Source organism: Berghia stephanieae, chromosome 10 (genome assembly GCF_034508935.2).
Source record: "Berghia stephanieae isolate SIO BIC M18660-M18661 chromosome 10, UCSD_Bste_1.3, whole genome shotgun sequence".
Classification (NCBI taxonomy): domain Eukaryota; kingdom Metazoa; phylum Mollusca; class Gastropoda; order Nudibranchia; family Aeolidiidae; genus Berghia; species Berghia stephanieae.
This window is the reverse complement of record NC_088369.1, coordinates 42,935,971-42,950,381: the sequence shown is the minus strand read 5'-3', so window position 1 is coordinate 42,950,381 and position 14,411 is coordinate 42,935,971. Positions and strand designations below refer to the sequence as shown.

At 34.0% G+C, this 14,411-nt stretch overlaps 1 protein-coding gene across 1 annotated transcript in view; it reads right to left on the bottom strand.

Moving 5' to 3' along the window:
- Positions 1–8,007: 8,007 nt before the first annotated feature.
- The window catches only part of LOC144981176 (divergent protein kinase domain 2A-like), a 9,165-nt gene continuing 2,761 nt past the window's right edge, over positions 8,008–14,411 (bottom strand). Inside the window, exons 2-6 of the mRNA XM_078929328.1 lie at positions 13,625–14,397; positions 12,584–12,706; positions 10,740–10,914; positions 10,090–10,314; positions 8,008–8,232 (exon numbers count right to left, since the gene is read on the bottom strand). Of these exons, the coding sequence (XP_078785454.1) occupies positions 8,075–8,232; positions 10,090–10,314; positions 10,740–10,914; positions 12,584–12,706; positions 13,625–14,332 (1,389 nt within the window). The 5' untranslated portion in view covers positions 14,333–14,397 and the 3' untranslated portion in view covers positions 8,008–8,074. The remainder of the gene's footprint in view (positions 8,233–10,089; positions 10,315–10,739; positions 10,915–12,583; positions 12,707–13,624; positions 14,398–14,411) is intronic.

Genomic DNA, 14,411 nt, shown 5'->3' with positions numbered 1-14,411 from the left:
GCTCAATTTTGTTTTATTATTTTTTACTTCTAAGAACCGATTTTGCATGTTGGCTTAAATTATTATTATTATTATTATTATTATTATTATTATTATTATTATTATTATTATTATTATTATTATTATTATTATTATTATTATTATTAATATTATTATTATTATTATTATTATTATCACTATCATCTTTAATATATGATGATGATGATGAGAACCCGCAATATTTGCAGAGAAATTAAGGCCATTACGAACGACAGTCATCAGTCATCTATAGATATTATATTATTATATATTATATATTATATAATATATTATAATATATATAATATATATATATTAATGCATTGTGGAAATTAACAGAGGTTATAAATAAACAAATAAACAATTTTTGAAATTTAAGATAGAAGTTGTTTGTTTTTTTCAATGATAAAAAGCTTGGTTGTTTTGGGGTTTTTTTTTCAAAAAAAAAAAAAAGAAAAAAAAACCCAAACATATACTAATGATAATGATATATAGTATTATAAAATAATATAATAAGATTAATGAGAATACCAATGTTGCTTCGTTTTGTTTGTTTTTTTGTTTTTGTTTTTGTACAATAAAATTAATAATTATTTTTTTTTAAATGTAATTCAAAGTATCAAAAAATATCTAATAACTTATAGCAATAATAAAACTGGTAGGTTTCTGTTTTTTCAATCTTCTTTTTTTTTTTACAAAATTCTCCACACCGGGACACAAACCCAGTATCTTAAAGGCTCGAGTCTGACAGCTTAACCACTACACCACGGTGCCACCGAGCTTATAAAGACATTTAATCATGTCTTTCTAAAAGATTATTTATTTATCTTTAAAGCTACTTCTATTTTGTAGTTTTAAATTTTGGTCCGACGTCACCAACGCTTGTTTTATAATTATTTTTCTTTATTAATTAAAGACTTACAGATATGTCGTATAACTTTTATGACCCTATTTTTGCGATGGGCTACACACTCCTTGTGGACTGTAGAAGAGATATGAGGGAGGATTTTGCAGGAAGGGCCCAAAGCAACTGCAACAAGATTAGTGCGGCTATTTGGTCTAGTGGTATGACACTCGCTTTCGGATCAGAAGGTCCTGGGTTCGAGCCTCGCTCTGCGCATTGTTGAGTCCTTGGAGAAGGCTCTTTACTAACCGTACTCAGATGTAAAATTAAGGTCATATCAGCGCCAGTAAAAAGGAAGAAAATGGGATAGTAAAAAGGTCTAGAATTACAATTAAAGCATTCAAGAATAAGGCAGACAAAGGGGAATTGATTCAAATAGGAACAGGTGTAGATTCCAAGAGCACACTATCAGTGTACTCAGTTTGAGATCACCTAAAAGTCTCATCCAGACACAGGCACAGGTCCCCACTGTGTTTGTTTTATGTTTTTAAGGGTAGCGGCGCTTGCAACACATTAAGGTCATATCAGCGCCAGTAAAAAGGAAGAAAATGGGATAGTAAAAAGTTCTAGAATTACAATTAAAGCACCCAAGAAAAGGTAAGACAAAGGGGAATTGGTTTAAATAAGACATAGGTGTAGATTCCAAGAGCACACTATCAAAGTACTTAGTTTGCGATCACTAAAAGTCCCATCCAGACACAAGCACAGGCCCCCACTGAGAGGAATACACTCAAATGTTTTACAAATCATATATAATATAAAGAAAACATAATACAATGCATAACAGAGAGATGATTTTCAAGGAAAAAATATCATCTCCCAAAACTAATTATACATTTGACTGTTTCCCTCCCAGCCAGGGTATCCGCCCAGGGCCAGGACAAAACCAAGTAATCTCATTTCAAGACAAAGACAGAAAGCATGTTGGAAAACAAACATAGGGGGATAGAAGACACAGTATGTACCTCCCTGCCCACTATGGAAAGTCAGGAACAACAGATTTGAGGGAAAAGGCAGAAAGTTGCTAGAAAAAGAAACAGATATGGAAAGATGGAATGACATACGAGAAGCTAATCTTTCATCCATTAAAAGATTTTTAAAATTAATCAATCCAAGAAGGGTCATTTGAGTATGATAAATATTTTATTTATAATTTAAATTTTATCTGAATAAGACAAACAAACACTTTTTTAAAAAGGCTTTAATTTTAATAACGTAATCACAATCAATAGGTAATAATCAATAATTAAGTTAGAGGGATTCATTCAAAATAAATATGTAATATATGTATAAAAATAAAAGATCCTAAAATTAGACAGAAATAGTAGATAATTTAATTATAATAATCAAGTGAAATTTATCATTAGAGACTTTAGAGACTTTACCAGATTTCAATTTAGAAATTTATTTTTAAAAATTCTAACAGTAACAGTAAATACTTTTAAAATTTAATTTCCAAATTCAAATTAACATATTAGGTGCGAGTGAAAATCGAAATAGCCAGTGAAAATATCCACTGAAAGCAGACTGATAAAGCCATTAGAAAAACCCTATAAAATACCATTCACCACGGACTTCAGTGGATTCTCTGGGGCAAAAGGAAACGATGTCGACCAAAGAACACCTGACGAAGAGACCTCCAAACAGATGTAAGTTGTAAGGTCATTTAAAGAGGAAATACCCTACGTGGAACAAACAGTTTGTTTTATAGAATTTATTTCAGTGTTCATATAACAATTTGAAGAAAAAAAAAATATTGCAAGTCAATAATTTAGTGTTTTCTTTTCAATATAAACAATATTTCTCTTTTTTTCATCATTTGATTTAATACAATCTCCCCACTAACTCTTGTTTTCATGACACATGACTCATTTACATATCGTTAAAACTTCTTGATTATGAATGTGTGCCATTAGGGCACTGGAAACAATGACATGAAGAAAGGGGAAAATATTTTTGCGAGAGAAATTAAGTAAAGAGTATGCAAAACAGGGCTAAGCACTGATTCCAGAGAAATATGACATCTTGAATCAAACTCTTTCGATGAGTGGCTCTAAAGAATGTAAATTAAAATTCCCTGCCACACTTTCAGAGCAATAAAGTGAAGGAATTTCTGTAAAAAGATGTTCACTGTGTAAAGGACCTCTACTACAGTCAAAGCCTCTTAATCAGAACAGCTGATCAATTAGAACGATATGTCTGTAACTGTGACAGAAATCTTTCTATATTATTTCTAATCTCAATGCACACCGGTTAATTGGAAAAATTTCAGAATCTTCTATTTAAAAAACAAAAAAAACAAAAATCAAACAACCTGAAACAAAATGTCTTCTTAACTCACTCAACCCTAACACCGACTGTATCTGTAGTTGAACCGGGGCTACTTTTACCCAGGCATTACATTTTTCTGAGACAAATTATAGGCAAAGTATCAAAGCTAATGTTTTTAGTTTTTACATGTTAATGATAGTTGAATAAAACACTCTATGTAAATACTCATTTTTAATACATTTTTTCCAGTTTTGAAAAATAGCAAAAATCTCTAGGATTGAGTGAGTTATTATTGGCATTACTGCAGGTTTACAAATGACAGTGCTATTGAGTCATAATTAATTTCCTATTATCTCATTTGCTAGACTTCACAAATTGAGCCTCTTGGGAAGTGAAGAATAATCAACGAGAGGACAGATTATGTTGCTTTGATGTTTTTGTTTTTGTTTTTAAGAGTTATATCAGTGCCAGTAAAAAGGAAGAAAATGGGATAGTAAAAAGTTCTAGAATTACAATTAAAGCACACAAGAAAAGGTAAGACAAAGGGGAACTGGGAACAAATAGGGATCAGATATAGATTCCAAGAGCACACCGTCAAAACACTTAGTTTGAGACCACCTATAAGTCTCATCCGGACACAAGCACAAAATCCAACAAAGAAGAATACACTCAAATGTTTACATTATAAATTCAAAATAACAAATATAATAATACATAACAGAGAGATGATTTACAAGGAAAAAAATATCATCTCCCAAAACAATAACTATGCATCTGACTGTTTCCCTCCCAGCTAGGACTCCGGCCAGGTCCAGGACAAAACCGAGTAATCTCATTCCAAGACAAAGACAGAAAGCATATTGGAAAACAGATATAAGGGGATAGAAGACATAGGATGTACCCCCCTGCCCACTATGGGAGTTCAGGAACCCCACCCAGGACATGCTTGAATGAAATTGCATATTTTATCATGAGCTACGGTCTAACTCAGTTCATTTGTGTTTTAATTCATGTCTTAGGGGAATGAGTGTTATGACAATTCTGTGGTCATTAGATCATCACCCATTCTCTGTTCAAATTAAGCGGCTCCGACTGTAGCAGATAATAATAATAATAATAATAATAATAATAATAATAATAATAATATTAAAATAATAACAACAACAACAACAACAACAACAACAACAACAACAACAATAATAATAATAATAATAATAATAATAATAATAATAATAATAATAATAATAATAATAATAATAATAATAATAATAATAATAAATTAACAATCGTTGCAGTAGTACCAGTACCAGTAGCTTAGCAGCTAAAACAATATCAATAAAACTTTTAATAGCACCGATATAGCAATAACCAAAACCTGGGCACACATTTATAAAAGGAAAAGGAAAATAAATAAAAGACATTAAAAAATTCTTATTTTCCTTTTAGAAAAACCATCATAAAGCAGTGATACCATTCGTCACATTGAAAGAAAACAAATTATGGAATTCATAGGAATTGTGAGATGTGATTTTGGATAATTTTTTCAAACAAAAAAAAAGAATCAAGCCTCACTCTTTCTCTCCTTGCCATCGTGAATTTTCCAGTGCCTAGGATTTTCACCACTCAAAAGGTCCAAAAAAAAAACTCCTTCAGAGCCTTGAAGGGGAGCAGGAATTATCCCGATTTAAGTAGCGTGAAACGGAAAATAATGATTGCTTGCTACCCTTTGGATAGGATGCTAGTTTTTGTTTTTAAAGAGATAAAACATTTTCAATTTCCATTAATTATTACTTTTTTTTTTTTTTTTGGTTTTGGTGGCAAAGAAATTACAACTTTAGGGTTTGAATTATTTTATTGTGTGACAGATGTCTGTAATCTATCGATGCTCCTTAGAATTCACTCCAATGTTATGCTGGTATTTTTTCTTTTAAAATACAAATAAAAAAATTTTATTTAAAAAGAAGGAAAAGAAAGGAATGGAATGGCTGTAAAAAGTGTAAGAATATAGGAAAACAAAAAATATACAACCAAGAGCAGTTCTGCCCACTGATAACAGTACAAATAACTATTTAGTTAGAGTTAGAGTTACAAAATTCTGGCAACAACAACAGATCTACGTCAGCATCTGTTCTTCAATAAAACTTGTTAGAATGGACAAAAAAAAAAAAAAAACAAAGTTTGATGACAGAGAATGTAATACAGGGTGGTGGTTCAATAACAGGTGAACATGTCATGTGTGTTCTACTATGTCTTTGATTAAAGTGTGCACATTTTTAAGTTTGGTGTATATTTTCATGCTAATGCATAATAATGGTACAAGTAAATAAACTGATAAAATGTTCATATTTTAAATAACAACGTGAAATGGAATGTAAGCTTCAATTTAATATACGAAAACAAATAAAATGGACATTTCGGGTTTCCCTTTAATCAACAAAAACAAGATGAATGAAACACTAGAGACGAATGAGATAATGTGGTAGTGGCGTTGTTAAAAATGAATAAACAAAAACATTCAATGTTTTGTTGATAAAGGGTAAACCCGAAACATCCATTTTATCAGTTTTTGCGTTTCAAGCTTACATTATTCAAATTCACATTGTTATTTATTTCTTCGAGCTTCGAGCAGTAACATTCACATTTGTTCATATTTTATTGAATCAACCTGTATTGATGAAATTGAAGAATTATTTATTCGATCCTGCAATGAGCTAATTTTAAACTTTGAAGTAAAGTTATTATGACTAGTACTAACTTCTTTTCCACCCCGTAAACTAAGTATGTTTTTTTTTTTAAACGTGATCCATCAGTCTCAAAGCTGTATTATGTCGGGATAACAAGGCAGAACTGCATCAAATATGTGCAGATGGAAACTTGGAAACAGTGATACCTGCCAGAAATGTCGGGCAGCACCAAAGACCAGCGATCACATCGTCCTCCACTGTCCAGTCACTAAACTTGAAGGTGGCTACGAAACCGTCCTTAGGGCGGAGGAAGACTTTAGAAGCTGGATTGACGAAATACATTTGGAGGTGTAGCCATATGCTCCTACTCCTACATGGCGGGATTAAGCAGACAATAGAAAGTGAAGTTTAAGTTAAAATAATAAGAAACATGAACGATTTTTTGCTTTTGCAATGCAAGAAACTAAAGTCACTTGCCTCAATAAACCCAATCCAATCCATGTTGTTATTATATATTATTATATTATTTTAAGGGTTTTACTGTGCTTGCAACACATTTAGGTCATATCAGTGCCAGTAAAAAGGAAGAAATGGGATAATTAAAAATTCTAGAATTACAATTAAAGCACCCAAGAAAAGGTAAGACAAGGGGGAATTTGTTCAAATAGGAAACAGATGTAGATTTCAAGAGCACACCATCAAAGTACTCAGTTTGAGATCACCTAAAAGTCTCATACAGACACAAGCACAGGTCCCAACTAAGAGGAATACACTCAAATGTTTACAAATCATATATAATAATTATGAGATGAATTACAAGACAAAAAATATCATCTCCCAAAACTCTAACTATACATTTGACGTTTTCCCTCCCAGCTAGGGTATCCAACCAGGACCTTGACAAAACCAAGAAATCTCATTCCAAGACAAAGATAGAAAGCGAGTTGAAAAACAAATATAGGGGGATAGAAGACACTGTAAGTGCCTCCCTGCCCATTATGGGAGGTCATGAACCCCCACCCAGAACCCATATGGTTGCAGCTTCAAAACTAAAGATAGACACATTTGTGTGGTATGGGATGGTGTTAGTATTAGATTATGGCTCTATAACACAAAACATAATATGAAGTTAGCCCAATTTTCCTAATTTTCGACTTTAAAAGTTGGTTTTCAGTATTGAAATCACCCCGACATAATACATATTGAGCCCAGGGGTCGTCGTGCCTGTCAGATGGGCAGGTTTGCATAGAGAAGAGTATCACAACCATGTCAATTTTGTATGGAATGTACTTCTAGTAAGTATGATTTAAGATAAATGGAAGTCGTCCTTCAAAGCCTGCAGGGCCTACAGAGCCGGTGTTTAACACCCCATTCCTAAAGCACTAAATGGACAATAGCAATCTCTTGCTACCTTTTGGATAGGATGCTACATCTATCACAAAGAATTTTCTGCTAAATCTGACAGACCCAGCTATATGACACTGCTGGGGCTGGGTGCGTAGGAAGATCAGAAAAAAATCTCAATATTAGTCTCCTTGAGTGTAATTCGAGTACTCTACCGGTTGAGCTAAAAAGACACCCCCCCCCCCCTCCCTGGATCAGAAGTGATGCATTAATTGTAGGTAACTGGTTGTGTAAGGTAAATATAATTATCAATAATACCTATAACCCAATTTGGTTGTATTCTCCATGCTCAAACTTCGCAATGTTTCGTTTACTCCGAAAGCAGGCCACATGGAACAAACTTTCAAGTTCATTCAGTGTAAGACACTTCTAAATAAAAGAGGTCTTTTTGAACCAGCACTCCTACAATATCCATCACTGCATGAAACCAGGTAGGTACTCATTCACATCCGAGTTGAGCTTGAGCAGACAGTAATCACAAAGGCAAACACGCCTTTCAGAAACTCATTAAAAATCTTGATAAAACTTCTACTAGGTAGTCTTTTGCCTAACTTGAGCTTTCGTCTATAGGTGCATCCGACCAATATCACCACTCTATCCTTCTCATTCTTTTCATTCAAAAACATATATATATATATATATATATAATCTCACTCTCTCTCATACTCTTTCTTTTTTTCTCTTAACCTGCCAAGACCAGGCACAAACAACAAATAAAAAATATCATACAAGTAATCCACAAATCTTTATATCCACAATCCATTCATCCACTCAATCAATCATCCTCATCTCATCATCTTCCATCACTCTTCCTCATCCTCCCCTTCAACACGGCTGGGCGGTGGTCCCTAGGGTCCTTTCTCAAAGCCTTGAGGGCTTGCATCAGTTTCGGCTTGACTTTAAAGCGGCCCGATGGATGGCTTGGATTGGCACACTCATTGAGGAGATACTCTAATGGGGGAGAATATAAATAAGCATAATAATAATTATTATTAATAAAGCAATATACAAAAAAAAACCAAACAGTAATAATAATAATAATAATAATAATAATAATAATAATAATAATAATATAATGATAACAATAATAATAATAATAATAATAATAATAATAATAATAATAATAATAATAATAATAATAATATATAATATAATAATAATAATAATAATAATAATAATAATAATAATAATAATAATAATAATAATAATATAATAATAATAATAATAATAATAATAATAATAATAATAATAATAATAATAATAATAATAATAATAATAATAATAATAATAATAATAATAATAATAATAATATAATAATAATAATAATAATAAATAATAATAATAATAATAATAATAATAAATAATAATAATAATAATAATAATAATAATAATAATAATAATAATAATAATAATAATAATAATAATAATAATAATAGTAAGATAATTATAATAACAACAACCATAAGAATATAAGTAATGATAATATTGATAATGATCGTGATGATGACGATGTTTGTTTTTAAGTGTTTTATGGCGCTTGCAACACATTTAGGTCATATCAGCGCCAGTAAAAAGGAAGTGAATTGGATAGTAAAAACATTCTAGATGTACAATTAAAGGGGCTTGAGGAAAAAAGTAAGACAAAGGCAAAAGGTTCAAATAGGGAACAGATGTAGATTCCAAGAGCACACTATCAGTGTACTTAGTTTGAGATAACCAAAAAGCCTCATCCAGACACCAGCACAAGTCCCCACTAAGAGGAATACACTCAAATATTTACAAATCATTTGTTAAGAATAAAACAACATAACAGTGCATAACAGAGAGATGATCTACAAAAAAAAAAAAAAAATAGAAGAGACAATATGTACCTCCCTGCCCACTATGGGAGGTCAGGAACCCCACCCAAGAATGCTGATTCCACTGTACACTAAAACAAATTCACAAAAATAGCAGCAAACTTCACATCGAAGAGCTAAAATGGGACACCCTAAAGCACAATACCGTCATGGCACAAAAACAGCAGTATGTTTTTTTACTATTATTATTTTATAATATAATCTAGCTTCAGAGCCTTTTCTGTTCCTTGTTTTAATTTGCTAGTGAAAATAAGCATAATCCTTGGATGTGCAAAGGTCATTGCCATAACTGTAAACAGTCCATTTTCTTTTTTTTTTAATTAAAATTTTCTTCCCCAGGTTGCCAAATCAGGACAGTTCCAATTTTAGGAGCAATATGGCTCAGCACTACGGTCTTTGCTTCCTATCCGAAAGGCACCGAGTTTTGATTACCCGCTGCGCTGTGTGGCCTTGAGCAAGTCACCTCGCCCTAGCTCAGTTTGCGACGCTGCACTGCGGCTGATGCCTGAGTATGCCTGAGTTATTCCAGTCTTCCCTTAGAATAGACCCTAAAGACAAATTTCCCCAATGGGATGAATAAAGGGAATTTTATTTTTTATTTATTTTTATTTTGTGCGGCTATGTGGTCTAGTGGTATGACAATCGTTTTTGGATCGGAAGGTCCCGGGTTCGAGCCTGGAAAAGGCTCTTTACTCTTTTTCTCTCACCGTATCCAGGTGTAAAATGAGTACCTGACCGTTCACAGCATTGCATCTGTCCGAAAAAATTATAATATCGCCTTACAGGCATCATGTCTTGTCCTAAATGTTAAACGTTGCTGTTGGACAGGGACCCCTTGTAAAGCGCTTTGAGCATGTTTAGTGGATATTGTGCTATATAAAAGCTCAGAAAAAAATTTTTTATCAGGACAGTGTGCTTTGCACACTTTAAGTAAGTTTGGTCCACTAACCCAAATCCCACTGGTCTGCAGCTATCGCCGGCATATCGTGGAGCAGCCCGTCAGGCATTCCTGGCTCATTGGCATGTTTTGACAGGAGGCTACGGCATATCGCGTAGTAATTGTGGTCGCTCGTATCCCTGTTGCACAGTTCGTCGTTGGAGAATGACAAACAATTTTTCCCACCGCATTCATCGAAGATGGCTTCGTGGGGTTGATCCCATTCAGCTGGTGCTCCTGAAAAAAAAAAAATAAATAAGAAGCACACTTGTTAATGATTTAAAAACAGCAACAATGAATGATAAAAAAGCATTTAATGTCGAGCTCATGAGTCATCACAATGGTGTGTAAATGTGATAGTAGTAGTAGTAGTAGTAGTAGTAGTAGTAGTAGTAGTAGTAGTAGTAGTAGTAGTAGTAGTAGTAGTAGTAGTAGTAGTAGTAGTAGTAGTAGTAGTAGTAGTAGTAGTAGTAAGCCTTGCAGTCCGAATGACGCTTGCTGAGAATTGTGCGATTCAGTCATGGCCGATAAGTATAGCTGCGCTCTCCATCCATGTTGTTAATTGTTAATCCATGTTGTAAATGTGAACATTGTTTTAAAGAAAAGATTACAATAGAAAATTGTCTATGTTGTTTGGGGCACTAAAATGATTGGGAACTCACTTGCTCTCACGGAAATCTTGTCAACGACAACAATGTGTTCCAAATCTATGACAGTGACTTTGCCACTGTGGTCAACTGCAAAATTCTCATAGGAAACGTCCGTCATGTACAGTGCAAAGTTAAGCTTCGAAGTCAAGACGTCAGCAATTTCCATCAACTGATAAGCCAAGTCAGCCTTTTAAAAAAGGATAAAAGGAATACATTGTATCAATTTTATTCAAGGTCATATGACTTCAATACTTACTTACTTACTTACTTTTCCGAACCAGCAACCACCTGAGCTCTAGCCCTTCGGTCTTGTGCCATGACGTAGAAGTTAGACGTCTTTTGTAGTTGTTCCAGGTGACTATAAAGTGTGTTACTGATGCTTGGGTTTGGTGGGAGGAATGTGGATCTCGGGTCTTCAAGAGGTTGACAATCAAGCAAGTGGTGTGTTACTGTTTCATTGGGGTGATATGACTTCAATAAAAATAAAGTCCCTTATTTTTGACCCACCGTCTCAAAATGGTATTATGTTGGGATGAGTGGTAACCCGAAAAGTGAATATAGAAATGTGATAATGAGTAATAGGACCTTTGAGTGTTCATTCTTTTCATTTATTCTCCACCACAACGAAGAGAAATTAACCCCAAGTATCATATCTGAGGCTATAAATTGAAATGCCATCACCTTGTTCATCCCGATATAATTTTTTTTTTTAAATTGAGCTTTTATATAGCGCAATATCCATTAAATGTGCTCAAGCGCTTTACAAGGGGACCCTGGCCAACATCAACATTTAATATTTAGGATGGGACATGACGGCTGTTAGGCGATGTTTAAAAAGTTTTGGATAGAGACAACACTGTTAACGACCAGGTACTCATTTTACACCTGAGTAAGGTGAGAGAATGTGAGTAAAGAGCCCCAGACTCCCAAATCACAGGCCACACTCATAATTAAACTACACAGATTGTTATGGGGTGCTTGGCCAATTGGTCCATATTTGTTGCCTATAGTTTTGTTGAGTTTTTTTCCCATTAGGACACACCCTTCCATTCATCAATGACAGCTCAAGTTGATTCCTGCCCCAAAGGCAAATGAACAACTATTGAAAAGTTTCAGGCATAATTCTCAAAGCAAAATTCCTCTGTGTCTCAGACCGGGCAGATATTTCACGTTTATGACTTACTCTGTGCTTTAAAAAAAAAAAAGAGAGATTTTAAAATACTTCAAATGACTTTCTTTGTTTGTCATAACACCAAAATTCTAGAAAATAATTAGTTATTTTTATGGAAATTTACAAGAAAATGATTATCACGATACAGCCATTCATCACTGAAAAAAACAAAACAAAATTAAAACAAAACAAAGATTGACTTAAGGAATGTGTCTAATTAATAATTGTGCAATCGTTGTTTAACTGTCATTTGGTTTCATTTGGCATGCATTTGTATCATTGCTGTTAAATGCTAAATGACATTTGGCTCAATGGTCTTATGGGTCTATATAGTATTTCTTCTTCTTCTCCAAGTACCAAGTCTGTGCCAGACATCGGTGATCATGGTACGCCATTCATCTCTCTGATCAGATAACCTCAGAAAACTAATATTACTCTTCTCTTTCTTTGTCACCCAGCTGTTCAAGCTATTCATATATGTTTTTCTTGGTCTAACTTTACTCTTTTTACCTTCTATCTTTCCTATGAGAGCAAGACGTTCAATACTTTTATGTCGATTTAGGTGCCCTAAAAATTGCATTTAGGTACTTTTTATATTCATGATATATAGATACAACTTTAGATCTTTGTGTAAAGAAGAAGTAAAGGTAAGATTTTCAAGTCCTTCAACTATACCTACACTCACCCTGACTGAGAAATCTGAGTTGTAAAAATTAGAGAGCGCATCTCCAGCAAAATCCTCAACAATGACACGGCCACAGGCACCGTGATAATGCGGAAAGGGCCAGCCCTCTGATTTAGGAAAAGTCTGGAAGAATGAAAATATCAAGCAATTCATTCAATTATAAGCCATAAAACTAATGATATGAGGTCTATTATTCTGCATGAGGAATTGAAAATAGCTGAAAAAGAGTTCAAAATCTGAAAATTAATAATTTTTAAAATACAGTACAAGCAAATGTAAAAAGAAAAAAATTGACTATATATATATCACACCCTCCTCATCTGGGATATGATGATAGGGGAGGGGGAGGGAGGGAATTAAAAATATAAATATATAAATAAAACCACGAAATAATAGTAAAATCTGGTTTTTCCTCATAAGCAAAAAGGATGTAATGATTACGTCTAGGGCTGAAAATGTTGATCTAACATCATAAAAAGTAACTCCATCTAGAATACCTCAACTGTAAAAGAGGGAAATCATTGATATCTAACTACACAAACTAAACAAACACCCTAAAAATCTAAATTATTTTGCTTTCCTTATTACTTGAATACAATTAACAACTGATGAAAGTAGAAATGTTCATTCTGCCTTTGGTTTGGGTTGTTGAGCTTTAAAATTTTTTTTTTTTTTAAATTGAGCCTTGATATAATGCAATATTCACTAAATGTGCTCACAGCGCTTTACAAGGGGTCCCTGACTAACAGCAACACGTAACATGTAGATCGAGACATAACGCCTGTCAAGCGATATTCCATTTTTTTTCCAGACAGAGACAGCGCTGTTAACGGACAGGTACTCATTTTACACCCGAGTATGCTGAGAGCATGTGAGTAGCCTTTTCCAAGGACTCAACTATGCGCAGAGTGAGGCTCGAACTCAGGACCATCCGATCCTAAAGCGAGTGTCATACCACTTGACCACATAGCCGCACAATATTCATGCTCAACTGGAGTCATAAAACTGTCCGAACAATAAAAATAAAATCACAGAAATTACCTGTAACATGAGGGGTTCTGGATTCACCATAGCCATGTACAAGACCTGCATCTTGTCCGACAAGAAAATCTGATTCTTCTTCTTGTACTCCTGGAAATGGGTCCACATTGTATCGAGCAACCGATAACTGGGGCAGCTAAACATAAATGCTCCCGTGTCCTTGAGAGCTTTGGGTGTGAGTGGCTTTTTACTGAAAGGAATTGCCTGGTCTGTGAGAGGAATAACGCGGGCAACGTCGCAGCCCTCTGGTCTCATTGCATCGCGGCAAATTTTGTCATCTAGTTTACTGAATTCAGTATCGGTTGCCATTTTTTTCACAACCACATTAGCTTGGTTATGAGCCAGCTCTGCGAAATGAACGTTTTTCGGATTGATTTTATCCAAGATTCTAAATTTTGACATTCCGTTCATTTTGATTTGATCATAATAAAACAGCCCACAGGCCGTATGCCCAAAACACGCAGGACATTTTGATGTATCTAACAGACTCTCATGGGCCGAGTCTGAATCAGATTGAAACAGCCAAGAGGCTAAGTACAAGTAGAAAAATAAGGATAAAACAGCCGATATAAACACACAGGCCTTGGCTCTGGATGGCATGAGCTTGAATTTGACCATGGATTCGCCCATCGCACTTTCAAACCTGGCCATTCCAGCCTTGAAATTGTTACTGGAGGAATCCATCTTTCTGTTTCTGACCTCATTCATTTTACTCGAACCAGAGTCATCAACCTTTGCCTATGAATCCTCTTTCCTCTTGACTCGAAGTTCATCTGACAAAACACAT